General features: G+C 45.4%; 1 protein-coding gene across 1 annotated transcript in view; it reads right to left on the reverse strand.

The window, feature by feature from the left end:
- Positions 1-17,549, reverse strand: part of LOC129495448 (ADP-ribosylation factor-like protein 5A) — a 32,804-nt gene extending 15,255 nt beyond the window's left edge. Inside the window, exons 1-4 of the mRNA XM_055302971.1 lie at positions 17,202-17,549; positions 8,478-8,538; positions 7,886-8,033; positions 6,098-6,181 (exon numbers count right to left, since the gene is read on the reverse strand). Coding sequence (XP_055158946.1) covers positions 6,098-6,181; positions 7,886-8,033; positions 8,478-8,538; positions 17,202-17,247 — 339 coding nt within the window. The 5' untranslated portion in view covers positions 17,248-17,549. The remainder of the gene's footprint in view (positions 1-6,097; positions 6,182-7,885; positions 8,034-8,477; positions 8,539-17,201) is intronic.
- Between the last annotated feature and the right edge of the window lie 1,178 nt (positions 17,550-18,727).

Below are 18,727 nucleotides of genomic sequence, written 5' to 3' on the forward strand. Positions count from 1 at the left end.
TCCTCCCACCACAGCTGCTGCTCCTCCTGGTAAACCGCGGAGACTGCCGCCTACCTCCTGGGGTGTCCTGTGGCCGCGACAAACACGCCAGTTCCATACCTGGCTTTGGGTAAACGTCAGTTCATCCGCTGCCCTGAAGACGAGGAGCAGCTTGATCTTTGTGCACACCCCAAAGTGACTGGCTTAATGTTTTACTCAAAAAGCAGGTCAATGGTTATTCATCTCCTTTTGCTCTATCCTACCCTTCCCTTTCCCATTAAAACATTTTTTAAAAATTTTATGTATTTATTCATGAGAGAGAGAGGCAGACACACAGGCAGAGGGAGAAGCAGGCTCCATGCACGGAGCCCGAAGTGGGACTCGATCCCAGGACCCCGGGGTCATGCCCTGGGCCATAGGCAGGTGCTCAACCACTGAGCCACCCAGGAGTCCCCCCTTTCCCATTTTTAAAGCCAGGGACTTCCTTGATAAGATGTATTGAAAGTTATGGACCTTTTCCTCACAAAAATGTATTTATGCTTATATATGATGTTAGGGTGTTAAGAGATACCCTAAAGCCCATTCATGGATGCTGGGATAAGAATCCATAACAGATTGTACTCAACTGGTAGATTTACCATATATATATATATATATATATATATATATATATATATATATATACACACACACACACACACACACATACACACATAAAAAGAGATACTGAGAAAACTAAGGTTTTAATGCTGTGCTTTCAAGTTTTTTTCAGCTGTGTTGAATGACATTATTCTTCTTAGGGATTTTTATAGGATATTTTTATTTCAATCATGTGTATATCTGTTTGAAACAAGAAAGTCTTCAGTATATATAAAATGACATTGCTTCACATTGTTTTACTCTTGTGAGAATACTGTTTCATTAATTTGATTTTTTTTCTGATGTCAATAAAAAAAATGTAAGTAATAAGTTTCTTATTTGAGGACGCCTGGGTGGCTCAGTGGTTGAACATCTGCCTTTGGCTCAGGGCGTGACCCCAGGGTCCCAGAATCGAGTCCTGAATCAGGCTTCCTGCATGGAGCCTGCTTCTCCCTCTGCCTGTGTCTCTGCCTCTCTCTATGTCTCTCATGAATAAATAGATAAAATCTTTAAAAAAAATTTCTTATTTGGTTAAAAAGAGTTATAAAAAAGGTTTTATAGAACAATCAATATAGACTTTTAGTTACAGCGCCCTCTGCAGGGTGGCAACTACTCTGCCATGGTTAATGACCAAGTTGCTGAAAAGCATGGTAAGAAAGGGATATCTAGAACATTAAGTTCTAAGATTTTACATTCAATTTACTTTACCTATGTTCAGTTCACCTGACCATATAAAGGGCAAAAAAAGCTGAAGAGATGAACTATAACCAGTACATCTACTATGTGTTCACTATCAAGGATCAAGTATTTTTTTCTCCTAGCCTAAATGGAAAACAGAACACTTATCAATAGTTGATATGTTGCTGAATCACTGAGTAGATGGACTTTCCATGGAATGGAATTCCTATCTGCCTATCTTCCAGGTTTCAATATCTCTTGCTAGGGTATGTTGAAATCTTATAGGTCAGGATTGTTAATGCTGGCATGTTCAAAGAGCACATTTCCAACATTAGAAATACGTGGCACAAGTTAGAACAGATAGTTTTACTTGTACATAGTCTATACTCCACTACTCCTGGTGATGAAATCTGGGGAAGCACCTAGACTCAAAATTGGAAATCATAAAAAATATAAAGCTATTTATTATCAAAATAAAACCCATATTGAATCTAACTTTTCTAGATTTCACTAGCTCAAATTTTTAAATTTTGGGTTCTTGTTTTAAAATAGCTATTTTCCCTATTCTTGAGTATATAGGGAGAGAAGAAGGAAAATCTTCCTTTAATTTTTATTAAATAACTTGAGGACAGATTATGCACATGTTAACAAGAGAAAAATATATACTGGATTAAGGCTGCTCATCAAGGTGACTCAACATGAGGGCAAAGCAAAGTACAAGGTGAGCAGTGGTGATTTTTATACATCAGCCGTTTTAAACTTTAAAAACTTTCTGCTACCTATTATATATTGTTGTTAAAGGTCTAAAAATATTTTTTCATTTAGTCAAGAAAATGAACAGCAAGCAGCACATGCAAGACGTATTTACTTAGCATCTTCCATATGCCATATGTAGTTGTCAGTTTGTTTCTCAAAGCCTCATTTGCGAAGATAATTCCTAGAAGTTGAGTCACTCTGAATAAAACTTCATCTATCCCTTTGTGTGTGGAACTATTTTAAAATTCATGAGATTCAAAGTTTTGCACTTCATTTGGAAGATGAAGCTCTCAGGAGGCGCCTGGGTGGCTCAGTCAGTTGAGCGTCTGCCTGCAGCCCAGGTCATGATCCAGGGTCCTGGGATCGAGCCCCATACAGGGCTCCCCGCTCAGTGGGGAGCCTGCTTCTCCCTCTCCCGCTCCCCGGTTTGTGCTTTCTCTTTCTCTCAAAGAAATAAATAAAACCTTAAAAAAAAAAGTAGCTTTCAGAAATATTTAAAATCATTTTATAGGGCAGCCCGGGTACCCCAATGGTTTAGCACGCCGCCTTCGGCCCAGGGTGTGATCCTGGAGACCCGGGATCGAGTCCCACATCGGATTCCCTGCAGGAAGCCTGCTTCTCCCTCTGCCTGTGTCTCTGCCTCTCTCCCTCTCTGTGTCACTCATGAATAAATAAATAAAATCTTTAAAAAAATCGTTTTATAGTTTGGTATCTAGAAATACATGTAAAGCATATTATTAGTGATGATAATAAAGTTCTGTTGATTACTATGGTATATATCAAACACCTGACTAAATCCATGTCAGAATTTGTTTTTCACTAACACATCCTCTTCCTGATGCCTCTCCCCCTCTTAAAACTCTGCCTATTTGGCTCTTCCTGCTTCTATTAAATGGCTTAATCTAGCTCCCGACTGTTAATTCTTTTTTCTCTCTGGCAATCTCCCCTACTCAGTCTCTCACTTTCCAACTAGGCCTTATTTCTGTCTTTCTCCTTTTTTTTCCTTACCAAAGGGCCTGAATAATAAGAATGCCTAAATTCAAATCCTGGCTCTTAAAAATCTGGTCAAGTCATGTAATTTTCTGGGCCTCAGGACACAAATCCATAAAAAATGGGTAACACCCATAACTGATGAAGTTAGGTAATCAGCTCAAGTTAATGCCCCCCAGCTAGTAAAATTCAATGACTGAGTCCTACTACTGGGCTCTTGGATCCTGCTATATATTGGCCAATTAGAGTAAGAATTAAAGAAGGAGGCTACCTGTTAAGATAGTAAAAAACACAGCCAAAAGACAAATACATTTGTCTTAATTTTTTTTTTCTCTAAGTCTTCATAAAGACAACTAAAACCTTTTGGTATAAACAATAATCCCTTGATGTAAAATACAAAGGGAGAAATCAAAAAATAAAAGAAAATCCTTAGTTTTCTACCAGTTTTATAGTTTATTATTTATTTCTCAAACTAGAATCAAACTTTTAAATGCATGATTAACAACATATATTAAAAAAAAAAATCCGGGGATCCCTGGGTGGCGCAGCGGTTTGGCACCTGCCTTTGGCCCAGGGCGCGATCCTGGAGACCCGGGATCGAATCCCACATCGGGCTCCCAGTGCATGGAGCCTGCTTCTCCCTCTGCCTGTGTCTCTGCCTCTCTCTCTCTCTCTGTGACTATCATAAATAAAAAAAAAAAAAATCCAAGGGGCTTAAAACAGTTGCCAGAATCAATCCAAAATGGGAAGGTGCATCATGGTAAGCGTGATCACCACACAGAAGACAGGAATTTCAGGGCGCCTCGGTGTCTCCATGGTTAAGTGTCTGCCCTCAGCTCAGGTCATGATCTCAGGGTCCTGGGATGGAGCCCAGCGTCGGGCTACCTGCTCAGTGTCAGGCTTCCTGCTCATCAGGAAGTTGGCTTCTCCCTCTCCCACTGCCCTTCCCCCATTTGTATGTATTCTCTCTCAAAAAAAAAAAAAATAAAATAAAATCTTAAAAAAAAAAAAAAGAAAAAGAAAAACAGGACCTTCATTTACACAACCACTTTTTTAGGTGTCCTTAAGCCTTGACTGGTTGCCTGAATCATTCCAAAATTCTTCAAATCTCAAAAGCAAATAATCAAATTTAAGTATTTAAATTAAATTAAATATTAATACAGGGGCACCTGGGTGGCTCGATTGGTTAAGCAACCGACTTTTGATTTTAGGTAAAGTCATGATCTCGGGGTCATAAGACTGAGCCTGCATCAGGCTCCACACTGACAGTGGAGCCTGCTTGGGATTCTCTCTCTCCCTCTCCCTGTTCTCCTCCCCCCAGTTCACGTACACAATGTCTCTCTCCCTCTCCATTAAAAAAAAATTAATATGAAACTCCATTACAAAGATATCCCAGCTTTTTAAAAAGATTTATTTATTTATTTGAGGGAAGGAAGTGGGAAAGAGAAGCCTAAGCACTCTGCAATGAGCGTGGAGCCCAATGCAGGCCTCGAACTCACAACCCCAAGATCACAACCTGAGCAGAAACCAAGAGTCAGTGCTTAAACTGAATGTACCACCCAGGCACCCCAAAAAGATATCCCAGTTTTCTTAAGCTTTGTTAAAATTCCACTAAAATTAAAAAAAAAATTCCACTAAAATTAAAAATTACATATATACCTAAATATAATTTTTCTATTTCCACCTATAAATATGAGTTGAGAACCTAACATCTGCAATGAAAGACATAACAAAAAAAATCAATTGCTACTATAGTATTTCATGATTTTATAGTTATTATCATTATTGACTATATTTAGTTTAATTTTTTTAAAAAGATTTTATTTATTTATTCATGAGACACACACAGAGAGAGAGAGAGAGAGAGAGAGAGAGAGAGAGAGAGAGAGGCAGAGACCCAGGCAGAGGGAGAAGCAGGCTCCATGCAGGGAGCCTGACGTGGGACTTGATCTCGGGCTGAAGGTGGCGCTAAACCGCTAGGCCACTGGGGCTGCCTGCCCTAGTTTAATTTTTAAATTATGCTACCAGTAGTATTTCTCAAAGACTAAGAAAATATGGCTAGTCATATAGTTTTATTTAGTCAAAGGCACAATATCAGAGAAACATAAGAGCAACAATATTTAAATATAGTCTGATAACTGAGTTACACTCAAGACTTGCTAAATGTCCATGAGACTTTAAAATCTCATTTCAATGGCGCCTGGGTGGTTGGTCAGTTAAGTGTCTACTTCTGGCTCAGGTCATGATCCCAGGGGCCTGGGATCAAGCCCCGAGTCAGACTCCCTGCTCAGTGGGGAGTCTGCTTCTCCCTCTCTCTTGTCCTCTGCACGCCCCCCATCATGTGTACCTGCATACTCCATCTCGCAAATAAAAAATCTTAAAAAAAATGTATCTTAAAGTCTCATTTACAATAATAACCTTCTGTATAATTAATCTATAAAATGCAAAATGAAATCCAATTTGGGTCTTTACAACCAGGAAAACTTCTAGACCAAATTAATCTAGGATAAAAAAAAAATAAAGTTCTACAACTGACTCTACAATCTTTCTGCTGTTTCCAGATACACTTCCAATTTGGGAAGCATCAAATATAAAGCAGGAAAGGCTAGCAAATAAATAACCTTTTAAAAAATTTGAAGTAGGGGTGCCTAGCTGGCTCAGTTGGTAGAACATGTGACTCTTAATATTGGGGTCCTGAATTTAAACCCCATGTTGGGCACAGAGCTTACTAAAAAAAAAAAAATTTAAGATTAAAAGTTTATTCAAAAAATAAATTTAAAAAAAAATAAAAATAAAAAATATAAATTTAAAAAAATTGAAGTAGTATCGCCATGAGAAAGTAGAAAGAACAAATGTGAGAAATACCACACACAGGGGCACCTGGCTGCCTCAGTCCATAGAGCATGCAACTTTTGATCTTGGGGTTGTGAGTTCGAGCCCCACACTGGTGGTTGAGATTACTTACATAAATAAAAATTAAACAAAACAAAACAAAACAAACAAAAAAAGGAAATACCACCCCGTCCCCAACACATAATATCAGAGTCCTACTTACCTCATGGGCTAACATTTTATAGAGTTCTTCTCTAGTTACAGAAATCCTTTCTCTGTCTGTACTGTCCACAACAACTATTACAAACTAAAATAATTACAAAAAAATTAGTGATTATACAATTTGATATTTATAAAATTTATAAAGTATTTATTTAATTCACAGATTTCTCTCTAATATCAAGAGATTAGAACCTTGTGGTATGGTATTACTGGAAAACCAGAGATACCTACTACACATTGTGAAGGCTAAAGGTTTGATCCATTTTTAATGCAAATATTATTGTGTGATGCTCACTCAATTAGAATATTGTTAACATTCTAACCAACATATAACACGTTTGTTTTCTAAATTAGTATCTTAAATGGTAATGGGCCTATATCCAACTATATGCACTTAAGTCAATATGAAAAAAATACATTGTGATCCTAAATTTTAGATATTTCTACAGATAGTTTTATTAAGATCAATTTGAAACTCTACAAGGGCATGATATGGGAGTAATGTGACACATAAATCAATTTTTAAAAATCAGCCAGTTGAAAGAATAAATCCATTACCTAAAATCATGCTCTCTTCTTTATATAAATGGTATCTGCTGCCTAAAAGCACAACTCTTTCCTGAACTAATGATGAGACTAGTATCAGAAGATGCAAGGAGACTTGTAAAGGAGCCATGCAGGACCGAGCTACACTGCCCCTCCTCCTCGCCTCTACCAGCACCAAAAAAATACAAGGGGAAAAAGAGGAAAAGTAGTCACTTTATGACGGCACTGGTGATGCCCAAGTTAACTTTGCTTATAATTAACTTGCACTGTTTGTTTTTTAGAAGTAGCTTTTCATTTCCAGATAAACCACTGTTAATTTTCAGGTCTTTTCTATTTTTCAGATTTCATTAACCATATGGCAGATGCTGCTAAGAGCTGCTACTTTACTTCTCTCACTTGATACTTACTGATATGTGCCTTCGTTACTATAAGATCAGTTCTAATCCAAGGCATTAAAAAAAAACCACTCAATTTTTATGATGTCATAAGTTTGATACCTGCAGCATTATACACAAAAGTATTAACCATATATACCTTTCCTTTCCTTTTCCAAATAACGTGACCAAATGCTTACTGAAGTTTTAGGGGATCAACTCATTAGAGACACTTAATAGTGACATAATATTAAAGACATAATATTCATCTTTATATACATTTGAAGTTTTATTATCTTATAATCAGCACTACAGAAACAATGTCACAGCCTTTCAATTAATAAGATCGATACAATGAAGCTGTCAAATGTCATGGGTCTGAAATTTCCTCTTGGGAAATAACATGCAAAAAAAACCCATCGGTTATGTCTAAATTGCTTATGACCAAAAAGAAAAGGATTCTTTCATGTGCAACTGTGCTACATAAAAGAGCATACATAGTAAGAATTTTGGCCAGGATTCAATCCTCCAAAACCCTCTCATATAACTAGGATTTTCTCTATGCCTACAAATAAATAGTTAAGACAAACTGTGAGATGGAACTCACTGTAAAAACAACTATTTAAGTTGTGAGATCAATACATAATCAGAGCAATCAATCACCCCCTCATTCCAATTCTCCCTACAGAGGTTCAATGAGAGTGGATATACAATGACCCCAAAACAAGGAATCAAAGACTCCACTATGTTTAAACTCTACTTTTATTAACATACTGGGATATTTCAAAAAGATTATAAGAGTTCACATCTAGAAGTTGTTTCCCAAGCATTCTGTTCATAGAAGTTTTTAGTATATTAAGAAACATTACCTCTGTGTTAGTATAGTAAGTGTTCCAAGAAGAACGAAGAGATTCTTGGCCACCAATATCCCACATTAGGAAACGTGTATTATTAATCACTATTTCTTCTACATTACTTCCTATTGTAGGTGATGTATGTACAACTTCATTCATAGAACTGGGGGGAAAAAGTTCAAATATATTGTAATTAGCAATTAGCTAGACTGAGCATTTTTCATTCAAGGGATAAACCAGCATGAGTTTTTATATTTTATACCCAAATGGACTTTTTCTGCTAACACTGCTAAGTGTTAAGGGTTTAAAAAGATGGAACTAGATAGTGAACTATCTGAAATACTGTAGATTCACTCCCAGAAATTATATAAACAGTATTTCTCTACTTTCTACAAAAAAACTGAACATGCTCGATGTCATATAAATTTCTAGTTCTCTTGAAACAGTTGCTTAAATCTGGCTCCTGGTTTAGAGTCAACTTGCCTTTTTACAGAATAATTTGGGTTCCATGTAATTTTTGTATTGCTTTTGTTAACCAAATATCACCCAGGCAGAAAAAAATAACTGTAAACAATAAAATAAACATTTTAAAGTAGTTAACACTTACAATTGGTAAAGGATGGTAGTTTTCCCTGCATTATCCAGCCCAACAATGATAACCTTGTGCTCTGAAATAAAGAAACACCAGCCATTTATTAATTAAAAACACACATTTTTATATGTCCTATTTTATACATTCTTTCCAGTTATGTTATAGTTCCGTACGTGGCACTTGTTACCCTTTTGGAATTCAAAAGACTATGCCAGCAAGAGCAGAGTGTGCCATTAGTTTCACCATCCCCACCCTCTCATTCCACACAGAGAACTCTTATCTCTCCAGGAGCCAGACGCACCATATTTTCTCTGCTCTGTGGAAGTCTTATCTCACTAAAGTATCCCATATGTAATAACAATTGACAAATGACTCAAAGTGTAAACGTTTCATACCAGACTAGGCCATTTCAGTTCTAACTGTGAATTTTAGGCATCAACTGGGTATACGTATGCGAGGTGGGATAAATGAGAAAAAAAAAAGGTCAGCCTTGAAATCTGGTAGCAAGAGGGCCAAGTCTCAACACCGGTGATCAAAAACGGAGTACGTTTAACACAGCGGTTCCAACGTAACAACCAAATCTCAGGATGTAGGACTGTGGTGGCAGTGACTCCCTCCTTGGCCTCTATGGCACCAGTTTCCTCCTTCGTCTCTTGAGATTTTTTCTTCCCACGGACTCCTCTTCCTTGGGTCTGCCTTCAAAGACATTTATGTTCCGCAGAGCTGTCTGTCTTCATGCATTCTCCCCACATTTCAGCAGGGCACTCTTAGGACCCGTCTATTTCCATGCAACCTAAGGACCACTCAAAGCTAGCACTGTGGGGAAGAACCTCATTTCCAAAGATGGCCTTTGGATGCTCATGCCCCGTAGTCCTCCCAGGCTCCCGACCCCCTGTGGATCGCAGCTGGTCTTATGACTCACTGGTAACCAACAGAACCCCACCTATCTAGTAGACAGACACAGCGCCACTCAACATACCCCAAACCCAACATTCAAGTCTTTTTTTCTATTTCTATCATACCTAATTTGCTTAATGGCTTTGCCATAAATTCAGATGCCCCTGGAGTTTATTCAATCTTTCCCTCAATCCCAACATCTAATTTGTCATCAAGCTCTACATATTCCCCCTCAATACTATATCCTAAACCTGCCTCCTTCTGACTGTCCTGGCGCAGTCCCCCTATTTCTTACTGTAAAGCCTTCCCCGGGTGACTGCCTCCAATCCACCTTTCTATGGTCTCCGCAGTCATCCACCTCCACCACCACGATGGGTTAACGGAGGCTCTCTGGGGATGCCTGGTGGGTCAGCTGGTTAAGTGTGTGACTCCTGGTTTCAGCTCAGGTTAGGATCTCAGGGTTGTGAAACTGAGCCTCACGGGGAGCTATGCTCAAGATTCTCTACGTCTCCTCCTGCCACCCGCCACACCTGCACGCACCCGCTCTCCTTCTAAAAGTAAATAAATAAAAAGAAAATGACCCCTCTCCATTTTGACAGGAACACAAGGCACAGGTCCTCAGCCTACTAAACACAGATGGTCCTAACTGACCAGTCTTCAGCTTTCGCTCTCTCCACTGTCCCCAGGTGTCTAACTGAAATCAAGCCATTCTCCCCACATAGGCCACACAGCTTCCCAGCAAACATTTTTCTAACTCTACTCAGTTTTCCCTGAGCTGGAATTATCTTCTTTAGTCCTCCATTTAGGGAATTCCTACTAATCTTCTAAATTAATTTTCCCCAGAAAACCCCCTCACTTTCTCGGGCTTTTCTACAATACCTCTAATGTCACACTTATCATAATTATTGACACATACACTAGCCTTCAAAGCTTAATGAGGCACCTTTCAAGCCTACAGATCCCATGCTATTCATCTTTATAATCCCAGTAACTACAACTTTTTCTGGCACGAAGTACTCAATACATGTTTAACCAATTAATATTCATTCTATAAATAATGAGGAACATAAATATAAATAATCAATAATTTGGGGATCCCTGGGTGGCTCAGCGGTTTAGCGCCTGCCTTTGGCCCAGGGAGCAGTCCTGAAGTCCCAGGATCGAGTCCTGTGTCAGGCTCCTTGCAGGGAGGCTGCTTCTCCCTCTGCCTGTGTCTCTGCCTCTCTATCATGAATAAATAAATAAATAAATCTTTAAAAAAATCAAAAATTTGAGGATCATAACACCTCACAGTAAGGATATCTTTAAGAAAAGCCTTTTCAGTCAGATGGTAGGGTTTTCCAAATAGTTGCCATTTACTATGGAGGGGAATTCTTATCATACAAAAAAATGGACGATCGAGTAAATAGTTTCAATACAATCCATTTAATCCAATCACTGGTCTATTTGAAAAAAGGGCGGGCAGCTTAGAACCACTAGGGTTATAAAGGCACGGGACAACACTTCCCCCATATAGGCTCTTTAAAACATTTTTAAAGATGCAGGGCCCACTCTCATTTCAGAGGTGACTAGGGCAAAGGAACTGAGAAAATTATCAGACACAAAGATGACACTTATTTTAAAGAAAGGGTTAATAACATGTAGAGGGCATGCTAAGGTAAGTTCAGTTGCATGACCACCGAAAGGCCTCATCGGGTGGCATTTCCCTGACGGATGTGCCTAGTGTACGGCCCTTCCTCTCCGAGGTCCACAAACTCAACCTGCTACTATCTCCGAGTAGGACTCAGAGAAGGTAATTCACACACTGATACATAAACAAGAATGCCAGAACGAGTCATATATAATGAGACCAAATGTTTGAGACCACCTGACCAGGGCAGTCTCTCCCTAAGAAAAAGTCACAGGCTGGAGGGTGGCTGAATTAAAATCAGATTACTTGGGGAACATGGAATCCCATCAGAGGGAGTATTTCACAGGCTGCAATGACTTGATAAATCCATCTTCACATGAGGGCCATCAGCCTTTCTAATGTTGTATTAACTTCCTTTGGAAATCCTTAGGCTCCTTCACCACCTCAGCCTATTCTTCCCATTACCAACATGGAACAGAATTCTATACAAAACCAAAAAAAAAAGAAAAAAATTTGTAACCAAAGAGTGTTCTAAGCTACTCCAAAACAAATATGCTGCAAAACCTAAAATACAACATGCATAATAGGAGATAATGTTATTATGGGAAAACGTAGTAAAACTTTTAGCTATTCCAATTCTCTGATGCATGTGATTCATTACAGATTTAGTGTTTAGTATGACATTTCTTTTACAGAGTCTATGCCATGGGACGCCTGGGTGACTCAGGGCGAGACCCTGGGGTCCCAGGATCGAGTCCCACATCGGGCTCCCTGCAGGGAGCCCGCTTCTCCCTCTGCCTGTGTCTCTGCCTCTTTCTCCCTGTGTCTCTCAGAAATAAATAAATAAAATATTTCTAAAAATTAAATAAATAAAGGGGTATCTATGCCACAGCATTCTTAACAGTTATTCGGATAACCCCAAACAACTACCCACTGTTATAATGCTTGGACAGAATTCTGAATTATCATTTACTTTTACTGTTTTGTCATGAAAATGCTCCTTGTTTCCGCACTTCCCTCTCTTTCGAATCGCCCAGGCAGCCTATCAGTTCCAGTCATTGTCAGGTTCTAGAAGTCAAGATATGCTCCTCCAGTCAGTAAATTAAATAAGAAGATGTCACTGTCACCCTGGAAGGCTTCTATCTCTGTAAATCACGTCAAAGTAAAAAAACACAACTACTAATGCAGATAAGTTGAGAGTCATCCTGATTCTTCATTCTCACCTCATATCTATACTATATGAAACCCTAATTTTATCTTATATAGAACAAAACATCCATTTGTCATATTCTCTATCATTCTTCCAATCCTTAGAACACAGCCTAGAAAAAGCATATGCTTCATAGGGTACGCAGAAATAAACCAGATCTGGGTGTTATTCTATATGTTGGCAAATTGAACAGCAATAAAGAATAAATTTATAAAAAAAAAAAGAAATAAACCAGATCTGGGAGATATAAAGGTCTGATCAGGTCACTTGGTATTAAAAATTCAATTTTCAAAATCTAAAAGTATCAAGAAAAAAGTCTGAAAACAAACTTGCCACATATACAGTGATAGTGAGGTTTCAGGAAAAACAAAAAAGAAAACTTGTTTCCCACTGAGAGGCCGCTGAATGAAAGGGATGACTACACATGGCAAGGTTAGGGACGCAGTCAGGAAAGAGAGACCACACAATGATCGGAACTTGCAAAGTTTAATATAAAGAAAATAACTGTTAAAGAGGAGCAAAGTAATGAGGGATTGGCTAATAAAAAACAACTGTAATGAGTAGAGGGCTGACGGTATCGTCGGTCCCCGAGAGTCCGCTGGCTGCACGAGCAGCCCGGCCCGAGGGGGCCGCGGACCTCGCCGGGCCTGGCGTGGGCACCTGCTGGGCTGAAGTCCTCCCTCCTGGCTGCGGGGAGCTCTGGGAGGCATCGTGGGGAGGGCCTCCTGCCAGGGTCGGTCGCAGCCCTGAGGCCGTGTCCCCCGGCCTGTCCACCCGCGGGCTGCCGGCGCGGCGGGAAGGCAAGTGTTGGCAGCACCCAGCTCCACCCCACCCGCAAGGACGACGGCGGCCCGGCCTATGGTCCCAGTCCACGCCCCGGGCCCCAGCGGTGGCCTTGACACTCCCCGCGACCTAGTCCTCTCCAGGGACCGCCACCTGTCACACGGCCGTCAGCAAGGAGACCTCACTGCTCACTCCTAGTTCACCTCGGCCGCCTTAACGTGAATCCTTCTACTACAGTTTTTCTGTTTTAAAAGAACACTGACCACAGCACCAGATGACCCGTGTCACAATCCCAGGCCGATCTCTTAACCGTGGAGACTTAAACAAGTCACCCCGTGTTGCTCTGTCCCTCACAGTGTTGTCGTAACGAATAAATTTAAGTGAAGCCTGAATCAACCAATCTGCGTATGACACTTAGAACCTAACCTTGGGGGATGCCCGGGGGGCTCGGTGGTTGACGCTCTGCCTTGGGCTCAGGGCGTGACCCCGGGGTCCCAGGTTCAAGTTCCGCGTCAGCCTCCGCACAGGGAGCCTGCTTCTCCCTCGGCCTGGGTCTCTGCCTCGCTGTGTCTCATGAATAAACAAATAAAATCTTTAAAAAAAAAAAAAAGAACCTCACCTTGCACAAGTCAGCTAATGTTAATTGCTATTATTTTATCTATAGGGATGGGGTTAACTCATTTTCTGTCTCCCCACACTAGACTGAACACTCCATAAAGGCAGGGAGGATTTGTGTGTTTTGTTCCCTGCTTTATCGCCACCACCTACAACAATTCCTGGCACAAACAGCTGCTCAAAAATATTTAATAAACCACTGATCACAAGCCCTTCTATATTAAAAGACACGAGTGGCAACTCTTCAAAGTCCTAATGTAATAAAGGCTTGTAGCGTAGTAACTGAGAAATAATTAACAGGGAAGAAAATCAAAGAAAAAAATTATGCCAATCGCTTCTTTATTTTCTTATTTTTTCCGGGGTGGGGGAGGGCAGAGGGAGAGAGAAGCTGAGGCAGGCTCGACGCCCAGCACGTAGACGGTACAAAGCCCTCCACGGGACTCCCTCCCACAACCCTGAGATCAAGACCTGAGCTGAAATCAAGAGTTAGACGCTTCAATGACTGAGCCACGCAGGCGCCCACCATTCTCTTCTTTAATAAGACCAACGTCTGCAACATATTTCTTCGGTGATTTAATTTGGCAGTTATGTGTGGCCTCAGAGAATTGCTCCACTGGAACCTCAGTTTCTTCTGGGGAAAGAAAAACTGCTAAGAACTGTTGAAATGGTTTTTCCCCCCTTTAAATGATGGATACAACAGCATCTAACACAAAGTTTATATTCTACTGAACGTAAACATCACTAAAGGCAACCTCTGGTTTTTCAAGTTTGGGCAGGATGCAATTAGCTTTCACTATGCACTCAGCCAAGCGATGCTTAAACTGAAATTATTCTAAAGGTGTTTCAGAAAAGAGCAATATGGTATGGCTTAAGTTTCATTAGCATGGCCAATCCTGCAATCCCCTACAATCTTCCTTCCAAGAGTTTAGGTGCAAAGAACACAAGATTGTGTTATGTATCTTCTGAGTGTAAAATAAAGTATCCAAGATATATCTGACACATATGACATATATATTTATATATATGTGATTTATATATTTCCAATTTAAAAGAACCCAAAGGCCACCAAGTATCTGACATTAGATTTAATGGTGAATATTTTGAAAAGTGACCCTACTGATGATAATCACATCACTTAGCAGAATAGTTTATTCACATCTTCATGATATTTTGACATTTAAATTTCTAAAACTTAACTGAATTAGTTCCTCTTACTATTTTCCAACACTGAAATAAGTGCCCAGCCAAAAATAACCACAAATACGGGCAATAAGAACACCACTATTAGCAATTTTTAGTAGTAACGATGTAATAACATCCTCATTATTTACTACTTGCAAGGAGCTGTTGGCAAAGCTCTAATTCATTCTTAAGTTACAGACATAAATAATTTTATCACTGACTCAAAACAGAAAGAGATACTTCATTCCTCTTACAGGACTAGAGCTCAGCCAACAATCACTATAAATTTCATAGCAGAGTTGAAATACTAGCTTCACTAACAATAATACAAAAATTAAGGTTAAAACCAGAATAGATCCTATCTACCATCAACCACCACCAACTGTACCGCACTGTACGGTTCCATTCTTAAGACCTCGAGATTACTTTTTCAAGATCTGTAAGGTCCACAGCCACTCAGTCAAGATCCTTGGTGTTTTCTACATTGGGAACATCTAGACCCAAATACAGGACGGGGTCTTGCTTCCCCTCTTCCAACAGGAACAACCAGCCAGAGCCAGTGCAGATTAAAACTGGGTTTCTCCACTTTATGAAAAATCCCTGTATCAGAGAAATCACTTGAAATACTGCTGTTCCCGGGGCACCCAGGGGGGCTCAGCGGGTTAAGCATCTGCCTTCAGCTCAGGTCAGGATCCCAGGGTCCTGGGGTCCAGTCCCGCATGGGCTCCCTGCTCTGCTGAGCTTGCTTCTCCCTCTCCTCCCAGCCTGTGCGCCCGTGCTTTAAGAAAAAATACCTTAGCGAAAAAAAAAAAAAGAAATATTGCTCTTCCACTGGATCATGTGATCTACACTACCACCTTTTTCTTTTTTCTTTTTGTTTTTGTTTTTTACCTTTTTCTTTTTTAGATACACAAGCAATTGCAGGTTTGGGTTTGCTGCCTTTCCATCACCTTTTTTTTTTAATATTTAATTTTATTCATGAGAGACAGAGAGAAGCAGAGACCTAGGCAGAGGGAGAAACAGGCTCCATGCAGGGAGCCCAATGTGGGACTCGATCCCGGGACCCCGGGGTCACGACCTGGGCCAAAGGCAGAAGCTCACCCGCTGAGCCCCCGGGGCCGCCTCCATCACCTTCTTACAGGAGCTGCTGGATCACGAAGGAGGAAGCCGGGACACAGCAACCCTAACAGATGCCACCGCTCCTGTAAGTCTCTACTGGAAAGCTCTGGGATGTGGCGCCAACACCAGATGACCCCAAAGACAAAAGCACACTAAGTTACAGACGGCAGAAATGAACCCCCCCCCCACTTGACCCTAAGACAGAAACCAGCGACCAGCGAGCACCACGTACTACGTCGCATCCAGGGGCCACGGGGTCTGTTCAAGCCACGTCCCTGTCCTCAGGTGTAGACCTTCGCCCTGTAGCACGTCCTAGTGGGCCCGACCCGCACTTCCAGCCGCGTCGGAGCCGAGCCCAGCGCAAGCAGCCCGCGTGAGGAGCAGGCAGCTGCCCGCGGATCCCCACCTGTGCTGGCTTGGGCAGCAGACTGCCACAGGCCCCGGGGGGGAAGCCGGCAGGTCCCTAAGCGGCCCCCGGCGACCTCGATGCCCCCGGTTAGGGACGCCCCGCAGGCTGGGTGGGCTCACTCTGTGGGAGCCTCCGCGGGGGCAGCAGCCGGCCGGTCCCTAAGCGACCCCTGACGACCTCGATGCCCCCGGTTAGGGATGCCCCGCAGGCAAGGAGGGCTCGCTCCGCAGGGGCCGCAGGGGTCGCAGCCGGCAGGTCCCTAAGCGGCCCCCCAACGACCTCGACGGCCGCCGGTTAGGGACGCCCCGCAGGCAGGGTAGGCTCGCTCCGCAGGGGCCGCAGCAGGCAGGTCCCTAAGCGGCCCCCCACGACTTCCGGTTAGGGTCGCCCCGCAGGCAGGTGCGCTCGCTCCGCAGGGGCCGCAGGGGTCGCAGCCCGCACGTCCCTAAGCGGCCCCCGACGACTTCCGGTTAGGGACGCTCCGCAGGCAGGTGGGCTCGCCCTAGGGGAGCCTCCGCGGGGGCCGCAGCCCGCACGTCCCTACACGCGCCCCGACGCCCCCCGCTGGGGTCGCCCGCAGGCAGGTGCGCTCGCTCTCCCACGCGAGCCTCCGCGGGGCCGCCGACCGGGACCGAGCGCAGGGAGGGTCGCGGAGCCGGGTCCGGGGCCACTGCACCCTCGCGCTCCCCGCCGCTCCTGCGCTCCGTGGGCGGGTCACCCGGCCGGCCCGGGCCCAGGTCGCAGGGCGGATGCAGGTGCAGGACGCGCTCCCCCGGGCCCTCGGCACGTCGGGGCCTCCGCGACCCGGGGAGACGGCGCTGCCGGGCCCGGGCCGCCGCCGCCCTCGGGAAGTAGGGGGAGCCCCCGCCCGCGCCCGCCCGCCCGCGCCCTCACCCTGGTGATTGAACAGCCTCCAGATCCTGGTGAGCAGAATTCCCATCCTCGGGCGGCGGAGCCCCCCCCCCGCCCCGGGCCGCCTGGCCTCCGCCGGCTCAGGCTGCAGGGGAGGCGGGACTCGCGCCGGGGCCTCCGCCGCCGCTGCTGCCGCTGCTGCCCCCGCGCCGGCCGCCGGGTCGCTTCCTGGGAACCGCGGGGAGGCCGAAGCCCAGGCCGCCCTGCCGCGTGCGAGGCCCCGCCGCTGCCGCCGCGGCCCCCGCCGGGCTCGCAGACATCGCCGCCGCGTTGTCTGCGACGAGCCTCGCGGGCCACCGTCCTCCCCCAGCTCCTCCGGGCGGCGGCGGCGGCGGCCACGCGGGCGGGCGGGGCGGGGCGGGGCGCCAGGGCGCAGGCGCGCGGCCGGAGGGGCGGGGCCTGGGCGCGCCGGGCAGTCGTATTTGCATAGGCGGGGCGCGGGGGGCGCTGGGGCAGCTTGGGGGGCGCGCGGGCTGCCCCTGCGACTCGGCTCCCAAAGCTCCCTCCGGCAGCTGGATGTTTTTCCCTGCGGCTCCTCCACGGAGCTGGGATGTAAATATGGATGGCGAGCCTGGCGCGCATCCCCGGCCGTGCTTGCCCGACCCCGCAGCCCCGGCCCCGCAGCCCCGGCCCCGCCTGCAACTCTGGCCTCGCATCCCTGGCCCCGCATCCTCGGCGGCGCATCCCCGGCCCCACAGCCCCGGTCCTGCATCCCTGACCCTGCAGCCCCAACCCCGCACCCGCAGTCGCGGCCCCGCATCCCTGACCCCGCAGCCCCGACCCCGCAAGCCCCGGTCCCGCATCCCTGACCATGCACCCACAGCCCCGGCCCCGCATCCCTGACCCCGCAGCCCCGACCCCGCAGCCCCCGCCCCACCTGCAACTCCGGCCCCACATCCCTGACCCCGTAGCCCCGGCCCCGCATCCCTGACCCTGCAGCCCCGAACCCACATCCGCGGCCCTGCATCCGCGGCCCCGCAGCCCCAGCCCCGCATCCCTGACCCCGCATCCCCGGTCCCGCATCCCTGACCATGTACCCGCAGCCCCGGCCCCACAGCCCTGGCCCCGCATCCCTGACACCGCAGCCCCGGCTCCGCAGCCCTGACCCCGTAGCCCCAACCGCGCACCCGCAGTCCCGGCCCCGCATCCCTGACCCCGCAGCCCCGGCCCCGCATCCGCGGCCCCCGCATCCCCCGCCCCGCATCCCTGACCGCGCATCCTTGGCCCCCGCATCCCCGGCCCCGCATCCGCGGCCTTGCAGCCCCGTTCCCGCATCTCTGACCCTGCAGCTCTGACCCCGCATCGCCGGCGCCGCCCACATCCCGGTATCCCCGCTGCACCCGAGCCCCAGGTCCCTCCAGAACCCAGGCCAGTGGCCCTGTGGCTCCGCCTCTTGCAGCCTCCCTCCGCCTCGCAGTCCGCGTGGCCCCAAGTGCCACTCACAGGTTAGGAGAGCCCAGGTACCCTCGATACTCCCTTTCCTCCGGAATGTGGCCCCAACGAGCCTT

The sequence above is a fragment of the Nyctereutes procyonoides genome, unplaced genomic scaffold, assembly GCF_905146905.1.
Source record: "Nyctereutes procyonoides isolate TBG_1078 unplaced genomic scaffold, NYPRO_anot_genome, whole genome shotgun sequence".
Classification (NCBI taxonomy): Eukaryota; Metazoa; Chordata; class Mammalia; order Carnivora; family Canidae; genus Nyctereutes; species Nyctereutes procyonoides.